General features: G+C 45.2%; 1 protein-coding gene across 4 annotated transcripts in view; it reads right to left on the reverse strand.

Annotated features, from left to right (window-relative positions):
* Nucleotides 1-5,514: 5,514 nt before the first annotated feature.
* The window catches only part of SHTN1 (shootin 1), a 241,956-nt gene continuing 228,769 nt past the window's right edge, over nt 5,515-18,701 (reverse strand). For all 4 annotated transcript variants that reach the window (XM_082269192.1, XM_082269190.1, XM_082269191.1 and 1 more), the window contains one exon: nt 5,515-6,126. In XM_082269192.1, the coding sequence (XP_082125318.1) occupies nt 5,967-6,126 (160 nt within the window). In that variant the 3' untranslated portion in view covers nt 5,515-5,966. The remainder of the gene's footprint in view (nt 6,127-18,701) is intronic.

Here is an 18,701-nt window from a genome sequence, read left to right on the forward strand (position 1 = left end):
GCACGCAGATACAGGACACAACACACCGGCACACAAACACACGACATAACACACCGGCACGCAGACACATGACACAACACAGCAGAAAGCAGACACACCACACTGACACACAATGCAGCAGCACGTAGACACACGACACAACACAGTGGCAAACAGACACATAACACAATGGCATGCAGACACACCCACACGCAGGCACAAGACACAACATGGCGGTGGGCAGACACACCACACAACACAGCGGCACTTAGGCAAGAAGACACACGACACTTTACAGCAGCACGCAGACATCCGACAATACATACCGGCACGCAGACACAACACACCGGCACTCAGACATGGCACTGACAGCTCCACTGCTGGTAGAACAGCGTGGGATCATTTGGCACCAGACATATCAAACTTCAAAACAAAGGAAGTGATGTCATTGGGAGCATCCGACTTGCAAGTCACCCAATCAAACACTGATTCACTGCAACCAGTCAGATCTTCGCTGAGTGCAGACGAATTGTGGGTTACAGCACTGTGTACAGGAAGAGCGGGCCAAAGAATCCATCAGCCCTTCAAGTCTGTAGACTGGACTTTGCACAACTCTCTACCCATACCTACAACTCACACTGCAAAAAAATAAGAACCGAAGCAGATTGGTCATTCTGACTTTAATCATCAAATCACAAGCACCAAATCCATGTGAATGGAACAGATGTAACGTCATCCACAAAATCAGCATCGCTAAACAATCAACAATATTCACACCCACTGAACGCTGTGGAAAGAGGAATGCTGGGAGCGCACTTGTCATGTGGGACAGTGCAGTGAACGGTCACACAACGCTAATGATACAAACATACAATAATCCAGTGTATAGAGTGAAACATGTGGCCTGCAATCACCCTGCTGGGATGGCGCACACAGCGCAGGATGCGGCATACTGCATCACACCAGTGAAGTCACAGCGCATCCGTTATTTACAGGGATGTGGGACAGGCTGAGTTCCTTGCATGGAAAGAACTATAAATCAAACCAAGCCGCCTGTTTATAAAGACCAGTTCTGCTATTACTATGTGACTGGAATAAATCGGATACAACAGGTTCCCTATTTATAACGAAGTTCTGAAATACCTGCCTGTTTGTATTTGGACTTTTGTTGATTGGTGAAGATTAGTAAGAGTATGAATGGTTTCCTGACATTTATAATCTGATCGCTGTACACTGCAGAGCCATCCCCAACCACACATTGTACAACCAGCCGATGCCTGGGTCACATCAAAGGGTTTGACAGCTTCTGGCAGAACAGTGCGACTGAAGCACAGCAAAGCCGTGCAGGGGATTGTCCCATTGAATGATTTTGAGAATGTTTCTGAAATGATTTTAAGGGAATTTTTGATGCAACGTTTTTCTATTTTCCCCCTACATAGAGATCAGTATATGCTCTTTGTATATACCAGACAGTGCAACCAGCATCAAGACTGATTCATTACAAAATAAGCCACAGAGCTTGTTATGAATCGTTTTATGTCTGAGCCACCAGAATGGGAATAGTAAAGTGCAATCCCAACTGGTACAATGTAAAATGCCATTAAGTTTGCTCTGTACAAATATATAATTAAAACCTATAACCAAAGTAATTATTACTTTAAGCTGATGTTGATATTAAATATTCTTTTTGTATTTAAAGTAAAATCTATTTTATCGGGTCCACTGAGTGATCAGAAACAGTCAGGGTTATACTGCTGCCTACAGTAAATTGGGGCACTGCCAAAGTTGCAAGCCAGCCCCCATAGAACCCCTCCTCTACGCAGCATGCTTCAGTTTTCTGAGCCAATAAAGACCACAGAGAGACACAGCCCTGTGTTCCTTAAAAAAATCTTGTCTTCTCCAGTGTTCATTGAAGGGCACAGATGAAGTCCCCTGCCAAGAAAGGGGAGTTTACATTGGTGCAATTTCTGATGCGTCTTGAGTTGCACAGAACTGCATGACAAGAGAAATCACATTATTTTCAATAGTACCTGTTCGCAATAATGTGCGGTGCAATTTTTGAAAATGTTCCTGTGCGGGATTCTCATTGTGTGGTGAACTGACAAATCATGGGATCACAGGGTCCTCTTACAATGGTATCTTCCTAACATGCAGGAGATGAGGCAGAAGGGGCTACTGGTTGATAAGAAGCAAATAGCAATGCAGTATCTCTAGGGTAGACCATGCAGTTAAGTGTAGTAGTCTTTCTGTCTTTCCACCTAGCAAGCAGGTTGCATGTCCAGACACAGAGAGGACTCTGAAACCTTCCTGGGGGTGATGGTCTTACAACACCTATGTGATGTCCAAAATGACCAGGCCAAGAGATTGACTTGACTGACAGACTGAGGCCCGGGGGAAAGGAGCACCCCTACAAACAGAATCTCTCTGTGGTGGAGGTAGGAGCCCATCGCTTACACTCTCAAAGACTTCTAAGTCAAATTAGAGGCTTCCTGGTTTGCAGCGACTATTAATGTCTTGCCCAAGTACAGACTCTCCAATACTAAAGAGGAGCATGAAGAGGGCCAGGAGTCAACAAGGAAAGTATCAAGACAAGAGGATGCTCCTTCGGTCCCCTACTAACCCCTGACAGGGTGGGGAAGGGTGCACAGATCCACAGGACATAGATTTCCATTGTGATGATTTGAGCTTAACAACCTTTCGCGTTGGAGAGAAACAGCTACAAAAACAGCACTAGACACCTATGAGTCCACATCTGGTGGAGGCCTATGAGTTTGGAGCCTTTCTGAAGTTCTGAAGGCAAGGGTCCAGAAAACAAACTCTCTTCAAGGGGATCATTTCAGCAATCCACAGTGAGGATGCCAAGAAAGGGCACTAAGATGGAAATAAAGGCAGATGTAATCCAAAGGACACTCAGGGATTAGATATTTTTAGGGAATGGAGCAGTAGAAACTGCTCCCTGCTGACTTAAATAGTCAGAGGTACCAAGAGTTGCATCAAGGGCAGGTCTGATTAGATGACTTTCCTTGAGGGGTAGGCAAAGCAGCTCTTACAGCTGCAAAGTGTTATTTATTACATCAAAAGGCTTGAAACCTCCGGTAAAATCAGCATCAACTGCAGGAAACTGCAATGATCCAAAGACAGGTTCTTCTAAAACAGACTGTTAATGCCCTAAATCAGAAATAATAACAGGGGCTACAGACCCAGTTAGATTTATGGTCTCAGGAGGGTCAGAGATAAGACATTTCCATAGATGATGTTTGAAAACACTTAGAGCCTCTGTTGGCAGACTACTCCAGTAACTGAGAACAAAGTCCAGAGTGGACAAGGAGGGTCTCAGGTTCTACATTACAGGTGTTGATTCCTCCTGTATTAAAAGACCCAGAACCACTAGGGGAGTATGAGCTGAGGTCACCTGTGGCAGCAAAACTGCCCTCTGTATGTCTTTGGGAAGACTTGTTGCACCCCGATAGAGCTAAGCAACAGCAACCAATGAGGGGTACAGCCTCGATGAATCACAAACCCAGGCAGCTGTTGCTGTTGAGGGCTTCAGGCTGCCAGAGAGGACCAAATAACTACTGGCAAGTAGTGGAACAGGACTGTAACCTGGAGACCCAATGTGGTGCTTCAGCAGCAGAAACAGCAGTGGGAAAGTGCTTCCTCATGGCTGAATGGGGGGAAAGGGGGTGTAAGTGCAATACTTCACCTAGTTCATTACATCAGTGCTCACTTAGCATAAACCCTTACCATGGTAAAAAACAGCAGTGGGGGTAATTATAAAAATCGCCCAACTATTAAAATGGTAAGGTAGGTTCTGGTGCTTCAGCCCAACTGGCCTTACTCACTTAAGGCTCAGCGGTTGATAGCTATTCATAGGGCATTTGACAGACAGCGAGGATGCGAAACGTTGCCTCCTCACCACCTGTTTTACCCTTAAAATGGATTGCACTTATTTGCAGCGCAACCTCATTCAACTGAACCTTGACAGTTGAACGCAACAGGGGGTTGTATATTCTTGTTTAGGTGGGTGGTCAGAAAGCGAGAGGCTTAACTGCGTTTACCTCTCCTCGGTCGTACATCTGAATGAGCCCTAAGTGAGTTTTCAGAGACAGGGTCAGTTTTGGGCTCGGAAAGCGCTCTGTGGTTTTTAAACACATTAAACTTAGCTCCATGAAAATGTCACAATGCAGAGGTCCAGTGCCCCAAGTTCATATTCCAGTACAGTAGGGTCCTAGTACAGCCTCCAAAGCTACAAAGAGACCAGCTCAAGCAGCAGTGAAGGGATCTGAACTGAATCACAAAAAAAAAAAATATTCAGGCAAAGGCTAGCAAAAAATGAGTTAATTAGAAAAGATGAACAACGTCCTAGGACACTAGCAAAAAATGAGTTAATTAGAAAAGAAGAACAACGTCCTAGGACACTAGCAAAAAATGCTAGAGAAATGATAAGTAGTGGACAAGTTATACAGGGGCAGGTTTACAACTTTTCCATTTACCAGTGTCTCAACCTCCTGTAGTCGCCAGTATAACCCAACTGTTTGTAAATTTCTGTGCCCCTAAAGGATTATGGAGACATATCGGATTCCCTGTACGTCAGACTCAAGTGATGTGGAAGATGAAGACGTGGATTCCCTCTATGTAGTGTGGAGATGAGGATGTGGGTTACCTGTATGTTGGCCACCTGTAGTGTGAAGGATGAAGATACAGATTTCTGGTACGTTGGACTTGTAGTGTGGAGGACAAAGATGTGTTCAGCATTTTCCAAGGCAGACAGCTCTGCAGTGTCATCTGTATCCATCACAGTTTACACTAACTAACCATGCAATGCAACTAAATACAGGACTATATGAGAATTTAGCAAGGGGTATTACAGAGCTGTGCAGTTATGAGGCATGGGGCTAAGCAGTTTGTTGCTGTGCAATCATGTAGTGTACATTATATGAGATCCATGCAGTGCCGTATACAGCAGAATGATGAGCGTAATGTATAGCGGAAAGTAAATATATCATCTTGTATGCAAAAACCATCTCTGGGAGCAGAAGAGGTTTCTGGGTAAATGCCATATTTGGCTGCCATTGTAGAGAATCTTCCAGTTTTTCAGATCTCGCAGCAGTGTGTTGCAGGCTGTTTCCATATTTCATCACATAAACAAAAAGGTATATTAAGATTTTCATGTAGAGAATGGCAGTAAATGAAACACAGCGAAATCCTGAACATCTGTCCCATCTATGGAACCCTCCGGTGCCACTCACTCAGCAGAATGACATGATGTGATCGGGGTAACTGGCACCCCACCCCATGTCACATGATGAGAGATGCCGTCACCGTAATACACGAGTCTCTCTCTGTCAAATGACAATTCAGCCCTTTACCTCCATCAATAAAGATTCAGAGAGCGACAACGAGCCAAATTCACAAAACCATGTTAGATCAGACAGAATTACTAATGGTGACGATCAGCGATCCAGAAAAAGAAGACTGACCCGGCCAGGTGATGGCTATTGTGCTTGCATTTTTGGGAAATTCTGAATCCAATCTGCTCACCATGTGCAGTAATTTCTCTGGGGCCCAATGGAAAATTCCCTCATATGACTCAGGATTGGTGGCAGATCAGACTAACCTGTTCAGCCAGACAATAATGAGCTTCCATTATTATTACGTCAGATCTAGCGGAGTATTTGTGAATCTGTCTGTGAGTATAATGAACACAGACCCAGAAACTGAGATGAGGCCAATGTGAAGGCAACAAGGCGTCACGACAAATCAAATCACCACACTCGGCGCTTCCAGACACGCAGCTGATACCAGACGGAGAAAAGTTGGTGCAGGGTGTCAAAGGTGCAGTGCAGGTAGTTGTGCTGTATATAGTGCGTGTGCGGTGACAGGCCCCAGGTGTCGCATGGTTCAGGCACCAGGTGAAAGGGCTGATGTCACCTTCCTGAGGTGGACAAGGAGGAAGTAGACAGATTTTCCGAAGTTTATTGTCCTTACTAGCAATTAGAACTGTCCTCATCCTTCCCCCGCGGGTTGGCCAGTTGTTCGCCATTAATGTGCCCGGTGTCACGGTTTTCCGCATCCCTCAGTGCAATATCTATTGTGCTACCTGTAGTGTCTGCCTTCTCTACAGAGCTCCGCAGGGCCTCCGCAGACCTGAAAACAGAGATAAAAACATAGTAAGTCCAATATATCTGCTATTTTCTGTAATGTGAGTGAGGCAGAAAACACAAGAATAATCACAGTAAATTCACCTCATCACATCATTAACCCACTTATACACCTATCTGCATTCGCAGACCTAAAATCTGCAACAAGACTCCTCCCTGCACAAGAGGAAAAAGTCAGCATGATGAGGAAGGTAACATCTATGTCTGCTGAGAAATAAGGCAGGCCATACATGATGCGATTTTTTTTTCCTGCAACCACAGGTTTGGGGTGCAGGGAGTGGTGATTATTGCTAGTAGCTATAGCTGCTGGCAATAGTCGCATGTAAAAATCTGGCATGCTGTTTGTCCATCGATCGACTTAGGTACAATCAGCCTGCCCATAGATAGTGCGAATCTCAGGCCAGTCCCTGCTAAACCACCCAAGATTCGAACCATCTATGGCCGGCTTTACTCTTCACAGCACATGATGAACAAAAAAGAAAACAAAATCTTTGTTGAACTTACATTCCTTCTTTATATATTGCCACCACACGCCAAAATAAAAACCTGCAAGCTACAATTTTCAATTCCAATTTTACACCAATATTTTTATACATTTATATAGCAATGACATATTCTGCAGAGCTGTACAAAGAACACTGAGCCATTCACATCAGACTCTGTACCAGAGGAGCTAACACTCTAATGCCCTACTACAGTCACATTATAATTATTATGCTTTTATATAGCTCTGACGTGTTCTATAGTGCTGTACAGAGATCACTGAAGCATTTACATCAGTTTCTGCACCGAAGAGGCTTACACTCTGATGTCCCCATCACAGTCACATATTAATTATTATTATACTTTTATATAGCTCCGACATATTCCATAGCGCCTTACAGAAAAAAGTGAACCATTTACATCAGTCTCTGCACCAGAGCAGCTTACACTCTCTGTGGGTTTATATTGGGTGTGCATTCAGATTGTGTGCACACAGAAGTGCTCTCTGAGAATATTTCCATATTCTGTACCTTATATACTAAGCTATATATTTCGGCTTTGCTGCCTTCTTATATAATAAATGTATCTTTTTTTTCTCTCTAATTTCTCCTGAACGCTTTCTGTGCAATCTTCTCAGATGAAATAAATTGTGCATTACACAGAAAAAACATAATCTTTTTTAGCGTTGTATTTCCAGAACAAAAATGTTGGTAGAAGAAAACAACAAAGGCCTCTTTTCCTGGTACTTTGGAGGTTGATGATCTTTGAAGCCTCCCCAGCCAGACTATTTAACAAGTCTCGTGAATCGGCGTGCAATTGTATGACGGGCGCACAGTCGGGGGCTTGCATTAGCACGTGGCAACGATCCAAAAGCGGATGCGTGGCCTAAACAATCTGAACTCTGTTTCATTTGCAATAAAAATGGACAAAAACTGCAAATCATATTCACCACCTTCAAGGAGAGAAAAATGAAAAAAATTTACATCTGTCAGAGGAAAGCGGCGTGCTGAGGAGGCAGAAAGGAGGAACGCAGCAGAGACGTCAGCGCCTTTCAATGGAGGGAACGCGGCCAAATCCTCTGGAGTCTTTGTGTTCAACCCCGAGGACATCTGAGAAAATGCAATTCATTCCGTGGGGCCTTTTGTCAGTGGCCCGGAGGAGGATTTTACACAATTTCCTCAAAATGGAGCATTTTCCCCTCTTAGTTAACTGAGGCAAACAAATGAATTTCACTTCTAAGTAATTTGTCACTAAAGCAAGGCAAGACATATTCCAATGCCAGAGACGCTTCATTTTAGTGAACAAGCGATGCTCTGGGCGCTTAAATCGTATCGATAGATGGCCAGGTGATGAGCGATCGCTTGACAGGACACGACAGTGTCACTGTATCATCTAAACATTTTTACAGTCATCAAATCTCTGACATCAGCCATCATAGAAACCTACCTACCACTATATTGTAAATAAAATACCATGGAGAGGCGGATGTCTATTTTTGGAGCTCTGTTTATAAAGTGTGCGCCTTAATAGCTGTGCACCGAGCTGTCGTCGGACTCCTTGTTTCACAGACATAGTGTACAGAGTTGATCTGAGCGGCTCTGTACCAGTTAATTGCTCTGATGACAAATCACAGCAACCGCAAAATGTAGAGTATTACTGTTTACAATTAAGAGTCCACCCCTTCCTTTCACAATGGAGGAAGGTGAAGCAGTAGGAAAAATAAATGAATGATCGTACCAGAGCAAAAGAAGCAGCAGATTTAGGGGGGTAAAATTTATTGTAGGATTTCCTTTTTTCTTTTATGCTAGGTTCACACCAATGCATTTTTGCATGTCGCGTTTGCACGGGCATGGCAGCCCACATAAATGAAAGGGTTGCTGTACCTGGTGCATGCACCTTTTCAAAAACACGTATGCAGTGAAATCACATGATATTTTTTTTTTTCGTGCAGTAGCCAGGAATCAAACCCGGGGCTCCCCTAATGGTAGGCGAGAATGCTAACCATAGAACCAGCGAACCACTGCAAATCACATGATATTTTTAACCATGTGATTTCCCTGTGGTTCCCACACCTGCACTGTGATTTTACATGTGTTTCTGCCAAGCCATGTATTTTCATTTTGGGTGGTTGGAGGTGCGGGAATTCCTGCAGCCACAGCCACATGCAGAAGCGTGAACCTAGGGTCAATCTTCACCTCCCCCCTCCTCATCTTAGCTGTATTGTGTGTCTAGTGTCTAGGAGAGGGGCAGCACTCAGTCAATCAGACTATACCACATGGACATGTGCTTACAGGAGGAGGAGAGTGAGCGTAGACTCATCATAAGTTAATGCAGCCTTTTTTTAACTAGGGTGCCTTGGCAAGATGCCTAAAAATTGCCACAAAACTGTATAAAAGCCAGTGGGTGGATCAAGCCTGCCTTTTAGTTACACAAAGCCATGGGATTTTATTGTGCGCCATTACATAGTGTTCTTTTTTGCCCCTCCCCTGCCCCTCTCCATAAGCACTGGAGTCACATTAGTTGGGCAAGGGAGAGAAACTGAGAGAGAAGAGAAACATTGGAACGCTAGTCAGTACCAGTTTGCAAAGGTGTATTTGTTTTGGGAGAATAAATCTCCTCTAATGTTGGGTGTCCTGTGTGTGTGGATGTTGTTGCATTATGTAAAACTATTCGTTTAGTTTTTTGCATTTTAGAATGGGGTGTCCTGGGAGTGTGCATAATTTTAAAGGGCGCCTTGACTTAAAAAAGGTTGAAGAACACTGAGTCGTTGCACCTTCCCTGTCCAATCAGCAGGCTGGGGTGTGTCTCCCAAACTGTGCTGTTGTTGTAATGGAAGCTGAAGACAGGGGGCAGTGCTGTCTGGATCACAGGACCAGCTGGATAGAATAACAATTAACCCCAAACAAGCCCTAACCATTCCTCTTCCATTATGCATAACTCCTCTATGTGGGATCATTATGAGGGATGCAATCTCATTGGCCAATTGGGCCATAAATATTACCAAATGATATATATGGTGGGGGTCCATGATAAAATGACACTGCTTGAAGTTGAGGGGCGTCTTCTGATGAAGCTGGGGGATAAGAAACATATGTACTCATTGATCCATGGAGCCTATTACACCTTACCCAGAATGAACACTGGATCAAAAGAACCAATGGATGACCTTGTCGCTTCCAGAATTTTAATATTACTTTGAAAATCCAAAATAAAGACATGAGTAATCCGTCCGATTATTATTCCATTTGCTACAACAGAAAATTCCTATTGTAGACTCAAACACACACCAACCAGGGAACAGATTTTACAACACTTGTGTAATGTGTGGTCAAATTTGGGCGACCAATCATAAAGGGTTTGGTATCCCAATATTGCAGTGGTGGAGGAATGCTGGCAGCTCTGTGGTCAGGACATCTCCTTACCTCACCACCATAGATCTGCTCTGCACAGCCCATGAAGGAATCTTGCTCATCTTCTTGCAGGGAGAGGAGTCTTAGTTCTCCTGCTGCAAATTAATTCACCTGGAAAAGCCACACCCTGATACGGGCAATGGAAATGGGTGTTGGAGAAAGGTGGAGATTTCTTCCTTTGAATCCCTGAGACATACAACAGATGGGACAAACCAAGGAAGGAAATGTCCAGGAAGAGGTCCTCTTTACCAGCACTATATTGTGGAATGTATGGAAGGGCAGGGGGCTTTCCTCAAGTGTTTACATCTGGAGAATCTCTTTATTATTAACTTTCATATCAGTAAAATGGAACTGCTAATCGCCACTCCACAGTCCGCCACAGCTGTGGGCACCCACTTTATTTTCCTATGCCATGTGAGAGCTGCAGCAGCTTCAGGATAAAAAGGGAGATCTTCCCTTATTCAGATGGAGAAGCTCGTCTGATTCCAGCGCCTTCGCCTGGAGTCCGTGTCACATCGATTCTCAGCACATGACTGCAGCAAGGGTGCGGGAAATGTTCAGCTGGTAAATGGCACCAGCCAAAAGTCCCAACCAGCTCAGTAGTACTACAAGTCCCAGCCATCTCTTCTAGGTGTGCAAAATTTCAACTCCCGGCCATCTCTTCTAGGTGTGTAAAACAACAAGTCCCAGCCATCTTATTTAGGCGTGCAAAACTACAAGTCCCAGCCATCTCTTCTAGGAGAGCAAAACTACAAGTCCCAGCCATCTCTTCTAGGAGAGCAAAACTACAAGTCCCAACCATCTCTTCTAGGAGAGCAAAACTACAAGTCCGAACCATCTCTTCTAGTAGAGCAAAACTACAAGTCCCAGCCATCTCTTTTAGGTGTGCAAAACCACAAGCCCCAGCCATCTCTTCTAGGTGTGCAAAACCACAAGCCCAGCCATCTCTTCTAGGTGTGCAAAACCACAAGCCCCAGCCATCTCTTCTAGGTGTGAAAAACCACAAGCCCCAGCCATCTCTTCTAGGTGTGCAAAACCACAAGCCCAGCCATCTCTTCTAGGTGTGCAAAACCACAAGCCCAGCCATCTCGTCTAGGTGTGAAAAACCACAAGCCCAGCCATCTCTTCTAGGTGTGAAAAACCACAAGCCCCAGCCATCTCTTCTAGGTGTGCAAAACCACAAGCCCAGCCATCTCTTCTAGATGTGAAAAACCACAAGTCCCAGCCATCTCTTCTAGGTGTGAAAAACCACAAGCCCCAGCCATCTCTTCTAGGTGTGCAAAACCACAAGCCCAGCCATCTCTTCTAGATGTGAAAAACCACAAGTCCCGGCCATCTCTTCTAGGTGTGCAAAACCACAAGCCCAGCCATCTCTTCTAGATGTGAAAAACCACAAGCCCAGCCATCTCTTCTAGGTGTGAAAAACCACAAGCCCAGCCATCTCTTCTAGGTGTGCAAAACTACAAGCCCAGCCATCTCTTCTAGATGTGAAAAACCACAAGTCCCAGCCATCTCTTCTAGGTGTGAAAAACCACAAGTCCCAGCCATCTCTTTTAGGTGTGCAAAACCACAAGCCCAGCCATCTCTTCGAGGTATGCAAAACTACAAGTCCCAGCCATCTCCTCTAGGTGTGCAAAACTACAAGTCCCAGCCATCTCCTCTAGGTGTGCAACACTACAAGCCCCAGCCATCTCTTCTAGGTGTGCAAAACTACAAGTCCCAGCCATCTCTTCCTGGCTCCACCAGGTCTGCAGATTTACAACTCCCAATCGGATCTGTCAGGTCTGCGGAAATACAATTCCTAGCCGGCTCTGGCAGGCCTTCAGAGCTACTGGTCCCAGCCGACTCTGCTAGGTGTGCAAAATTACAATTTCTAGCCAGCTCAGCCAAACTAGAAGTCTCAGCCAGCTATATCAGGTCTGTGAAGCTACAAGTCCCAGCTAGCTCTGCCAGGTCTATGGAACTACAAGATCCAGCCAGCTCTGATAGATCTGAGGAACTACAAGTCCCAGCCCATTTTGCCAAGTCTGTGGAACTACAAGTCCCAGCTGGTTGTGGCCTGCTTACACCTTATAGTGCCTTTTCCAGCTTCTGGCAGAGGAAGGAATTTCCATTTATTAAAATTTTGTCATTTTAGCTTTAATGGTGCGTATACATGCTCAGAAAATTGTACGAAAAATATCGCCTTTGAAGCGATCGTGCGACAATCTGATCATTAGTACAGAGCTTTCGAGAGCCGATCACAACAGTTTATCTGATGGGACAAGCACAAATTTTTTTCTTGTACGAGACCAGATTGTACGATTTTCTTTTTATCTGTAGAGTTCTTGTCCGAAAATACAATACAAATACAACACAATGCATGACCTCACTTCCGAATTTTTATTCTGTCCTATGAGAATTTTCTTAACTTTAGTAATTCTTCATTTTTGATTTGAGATTAGCATGCAAGAAAAAAAACGAACGATCATTGGTGCGATATTGTCACCCGTGTACCAGGCATTAGTGATAACCTACCCCCACCCACCCAAACAGGAGGATAACCCTTCTCCCCCCTAACAGTTCCCTTTACAAGCTCCGTATTCAGTTTGTGCATCGCAGACAGATTGAGCGCGGCGCCGCCTTTCATTGTCCTAACAGCCGTGACAGTCAGCAGAAAGATGCTTTTCACGCCAATTCAGCACGGATCCGGCAGACCTTGGTCTGACAGCTATTTCCATATCCTTTTCTTCCGCAGCCCGATTCAACTTTCTGCGATTTCCTTTTCTCTGCCTTCTTTGTATTATTAAGCGGAACAAAAAAACAAAAAGAACACAAAAGGTGATCAGAGGTGCGGCAATGCCGTGTGAAGGTTATCGCTTTTCAAAGACACAAAATCCCAGAGAATTCTGAGAGGTAACGAGGATCCCCCCCCCCCCCTCCATTCCAGAATCCATCAACAAAGCCAATGCCAGACTGCGGCGGGGAAGGGAAGGGGGGACCTAGGAGAACTGCCTGAAATATACAGATATGGCTGCATGTGAAAACAAGGTCACAGTGTTGTGGAGCAAATGGAGACAAGCCAGGAGTTGGTTTTAGTTTTAGGCTGCTGCCATTGCCGAGAAATCGGTAGTGAGATTTGGCAATTCTGCCGCCTTCTATGCCAAACCCAGTGGAAGTTCCACACCTTTATTTCCGTCAGTCCAGTACAGCTGTGTGTCCAAACGCTCTATGTTTTAGGGCCAATTCGGACATTCACAGCAGTCCCCATTATCAGGGAGCTCTATAACAGACAGACACACAGCAGTCCCCATTACCAGGGAGCTCTATAACAGACAGACACACAGCGGTCCCCATTATCAGGGAGCTCTATAACAGACAGACACACAGCAGTCCCCATTACCAGGGAGCTCTATAACAGACAGACACACAGCGGTCCCCATTATCAGGGAGCTCTATGACAGACAGACACACAGCAGTCCCCATTACCAGGGAGCTCTATAACAGACAGACACACAGCAGTCCCCATTACCAGGGAGCTCTATAACAGACAGACACACAGCAGTCCCCATTATCAGGGAGCTCTATAACAGACAGACACACAGCAGTCCCCATTACCAGGGAGCTCTATGACAGACAGACACACAGCAGTCCCCATTATCAGGGAGCTCTATGACAGACAGACACACAGCAGTCCCCATTATCAGGGAGCTCTATGACAGACAGACACACAGCAGTCCCCATTACCAGGGAGCTCTATAACAGACAGACACACAGCAGTCCCCATTATCAGGGAGCTCTATAACAGACAGACACACAGCAGTCCCCATTACCAGGGAGCTCTATAACAGACAGACACACAGCAGTCCCCATTATCAGGGAGCTCTATGACAGACAGACACACAGCAGTCCCCATTATCAGGGAGCTCTATGACAGACAGACACACAGCAGTCCCCATTACCAGTGAGCACCATAACAGGCAGACACACAGCAGTCCCCATTACCAGGGAGATCTATAACAGACAGACACACAGCAGTCCCCATTACCAGGGAGCTCTATAACAGACAGACACACAGCAGTCCCCATTACCAGTGAGCACCATAACAGACAGACACACAGCAGTCCCCATTACCAGGGAGCTCTATAACAGACAGACACACAGCAGTCCCCATTACCAGTGAGCACCATAACAGACAGACACACAGCAGTCTCCATTATTAGGAAACTATATGACAGACAGACACACAGCAGTCCCCATTACCAGGGAGCTCTATAACAGACAGACACACAGCAGTCCCCATTACCAGTGAGCACCATAACAGACAGACACACAGCAGTCTCCATTATTAGGAAACTATATGACAGACAGACACACAGCAGTCCCCATTATCAGGGAGCTCTATAACAGACAGACACACAGCAGTCCCCATCATCAGGGAGCTCTATAACAGACAGACACACAGCAGTCCCCATCATCAGGGAGCTCTATAACAGACAGACACACAGCAGTCCCCATTATCACGGACCTTCATAACAGACAGACTCACAGCAGTCCACATTATCAGGGGGCTCCATAACAAACAGACACACAGTCCACAACAGTTCCCATTATCGGGGAGCTCTATAACAGACAGACCCACAGTCCTCATTATCAGGGAGCTCTATAGCAGACAGACACGCAGTCCTCAACAGTCCCCATTTTTAGGGAGCTCTTTACCAGACAGACACACAGTCCACAGCAGTCCCCATTATCGGGGAGCTCTATACCAGACAGACACACAGCAGTCCCCATTATCAGGGAGCTCCAAAACAGACAGACCCACAGCAGTCCCTATTATCAGGGAGCTCCATAACAGACAAACCCACAGTCCACAACAGCCCTCATTATCAGTTAGCTCTTTAACAGACAGACCCTCAGCAGTCCCCATTATCAGGAAGTTCTATAACAGACAGACCCATAGTCCACAGCAGTCCCCATTATCCCTGAGCTCTATAACAGACAGACCCTCAGCAGTCCCCATTATGAGGAAGTTCTATAACAGACAGACCTATAGTCCACAGCAGTCCCCATTATCAGAGAGCTCTATGACAGACAGACCCACAGCAGTCCCTATTATGAGGGAAAAAAGGGGTGCATAAACTGCGCTAACCAATCAAATGTATAAGCTGCTGACACAAACAACTGACAAAAAGGTTGATGCAATGGAAAATAAAAGTGCAGCGCTAAGCCCCGGTTCACACTAGGGCGACCTGTGAGGCGACCTGGTCGCCTCACAGGTCGCCTCCCATAGGGAAGCTGCGGACCCGTTCTAATAGGAGCGACACAAGTCGCTCCGACCTAGAAAAAGGTTCCGGAGCTTCTTTGGGGCGACCAGGAGGCGACTGCCATAGACTTCAATGTTATAAAGTCCGTGGCGGCCGCTCCGAGGTCGCGGCGCGCTGCTCGCACCGCGATCTCGGAGGTCGCCCCGGGAAGTAGCGTCGCGTGTATGTGAACCGGCGCTAATGGGTAAGGAACTGCAACAGTTCTCAATACAAACAAATAAAATGACATATGTGATCAGTAAATGTGAAAATCTGTAACTGAATACAATCAAAAAAGTCCATATAGAGTTCACAATGGTAAGTGCAAGTGGAGTAATCCAAAACAGAGAGGTGAATCTTGATACTGATATCCCATCACCAACACCAAATAAAATTGCGCTCACCAGATGCTGTTGACCCTGAATACCATATAGCATGAGGGTCAAAAAGGCTGTTAGGATGGTATAGAATTCCTGAAACGATCTGCAAGCACGGATGTCTCCCAGGTGTATATCGAGCAGGGTAGGTAGAAGGGATCACTCACAGAAATCCAGACCCATGTGGAAATAAACCAAAGGAAACAGACATAGTGTAAAACCCAAATAAAAAGTTTGTTAAAAAAGGGGAATAACACTCACATAATTTCCAATGGTAAAGGCAGAAACAAATGCAGGTCTGGCTAAACAGGCACGATCCTGATGCATTTCGTCCCATAGGATATTCTCAAAGGATTTGACCAGCTGGTCAGCCCTCATGCTATATGGTATTCAGGGTCAACAGCATCTGGTGAGCGCAATTTTATTTGGTGTTGGTGATGGGATATCAGTATCAAGATTCACCTCTCGGTTTTGGATTACTCCACTTGCACTTACCATTGTGAACTCTATATGGACTTTTTTGATTGTATTCAGTTACAGATTTTCACATTTACTGATCACATATGTAATTTTATTTGTTTGTATTGAGAACTGTTGCAATTCCTTACCCATTAGCGCTGCACTTTTATTTTCCTTTCCTATTATGAGGGAGCTATACAACAGACTGACCTAAATCAGCCCCCATTATTAGAGAACTCTATGACAGATGGACACACAGCAGTCTCCATTATCAGGGAGCTCCATGGACCCATAGTATTTCCCAACAATCAGGGTGCTCTATGACAGATTGACCAAAACAGTCCTCATTTTCAGGAAGCTCTATAACAGACCCAGAGCACTCCTCATTATCGAGGAGCTCTATGACAGATAGACTAACAGCAATTCCCATTATGGATCCACAGTAGCTTATTGGTGGCTTCTGCTTTCTTTCTTCTGTGGGTTTTTAGCTGCTGACCATCCAGACTCTAGGAGGCGATTATGAGCACGTTTGGTGGTTACAGATGCTCAGGCAGGAGAGATTATTCACTTTTTTGGTGAATCTCCTGGAAGCAGGTCTCCATCCTGTCCTTTGCTAGGAAGCACGAGAATGTCATGAAAAGTGGGAAAATTGCTTTGACATCTAGAAAAGACTGTGGTAGTACCACTCATTTGGGCATGGTATCTATCTCCCTTCCCAGAGTTATGGATATTTACTTGTCTGTATCCACCCAGTGAAAGAGCAGGCCAAGAGATGAGCATCTGATTGCTTAGTCAGCTTTATAGATTAAATATTGTGAATGTCTAGGCAGGATCGGGTCCCTGTACCATCCCATCTTAGATTGCTCTGTATAATGCTATTCTACAATCAAAGATCCTAGGGCCATCATAGTTTTAGGAGGTCCTGGAATGTTCCCTTCTAAAGATTTGGGGTGTTTAATTAATCATTTGAAGGGTCTGGGCTTCTCTGTGGCTGTGCGCTCTGCTCTTCATGGGATATTTCTTCCAGGACAGACCAGATTTGAGCATCTTCTTTCCCTACAGGGACAACAGAAGAGATTCTCCAAACTGAGGGCACAGCGACATTGTAAGAGAAGCCATGATAGATGTTGGATGGCATGATCATAAATCCATTACATAGGAGGGCAACTAGAGAGGGAATTCTCTGCAAAGGGGCATACTTTTTATTTTCTTGTCCCCATGTTCACCTTACCCCACTGGATTTTTTCCCATTGATGTAACACTATAATTTTTTTTTTTTTGAAGGGGAGGAAGCGGATGAGGACCTCTGTACAGGACCAAGTAAAGGACCCCCATTCAAGAGGTGCATAGGTAGAGGAGGTGGCCCCATACAAAGGCAGAAGAGGTCTTCTCTACAGAAAGAGGTAAAGGACCCCTATACAAGAGGCATACAGGAGAAGACGATGGCCCCCATATGGAGGCAGCAGAGGTCTCCTGTACAGAAGAAGGTAAAGGAACCCCATACAAGAGGCATACAGAAAGAGGTGGTGGCCCCCATACAGAAGCAGCAGAAGTTTCTTGTAAAGGATGAAGCAGATAACCCCCATAAAAGAGGGGGCAGAGGACCCCCATACAGTAGAAGGCAATGGATCCCTGTGCAGGAAGTAGGGCAGAGGATACCCATGAAGGAGGAGGTTCTAAACTCCGTTATAGGAGAAGGTGGAGTCTCCGCATACAATAGGCAGCAGAGGTGTTTCACATAGGAGGACTCCTATACAGGAGGTGGTAAAGGACACCCATACATGAGGCTGCAGAGGTGTCTCACATAGGAAGGCTTCTATACAGGAGGAGGTAGATGTTCCCCATACATAAGGCAGCAGAGGTGTCTGATATAGAAGGACTTTTATACAGGAGGAGGTGGAGGCCCCCCATACATGAGGCAGCAGAGGTGTCTGATGTAGGAGGACTCCTATACAGGAGGAGGTGTAGGTCCCCCATACATGAGGCAGCAGAGATGTCTGATATAGGAGGACTCCTATACAGGAGAAGGTGGAGGATATATGAGGCAACAAAAAAAACTCTGTTTTGTCTCCAGCCAGGAAAAGAGGAAATTAGATTTAATGAAGCGTGATTGCAACATCGCTTGAGGCTGTTTCTTAAAATGCACACTGGGGGGCTGGAAGTGATCATGGATCTGGATGGATGGGGATCATCTGTTAGACTGATGTTCACCACACCTAAGATTTCTCAGCGTAAAAGGGATGAACCTATGCGCTACCAGTAGGTATAAGACGTGAGAAACGAAAAAAACAAATTATTTACATATAATGGAACACCAAGGACTAAGCAGCCAATTCAGTAGTGTCACCACATACCACAATAATATATGAAATAGAGAGAATCCGCGCTCAAAATCCTTAAAAATGGTGGACCACCCAATAATTGGAAGAATAAATATATAAAACACGTAGTAACAGATGTAGTAAAAGATGATGATGTAGCAGTATAATAAAATCACAATAAATATCCGCAGTGTAGTATAAAAGATGCCAAGATCAGTTAACGGTC

Source organism: Pelophylax lessonae (assembly GCF_965119305.1).
Source record: "Pelophylax lessonae genome assembly, chromosome: 9".
NCBI lineage: Eukaryota > Metazoa > Chordata > Amphibia > Anura > Ranidae > Pelophylax > Pelophylax lessonae.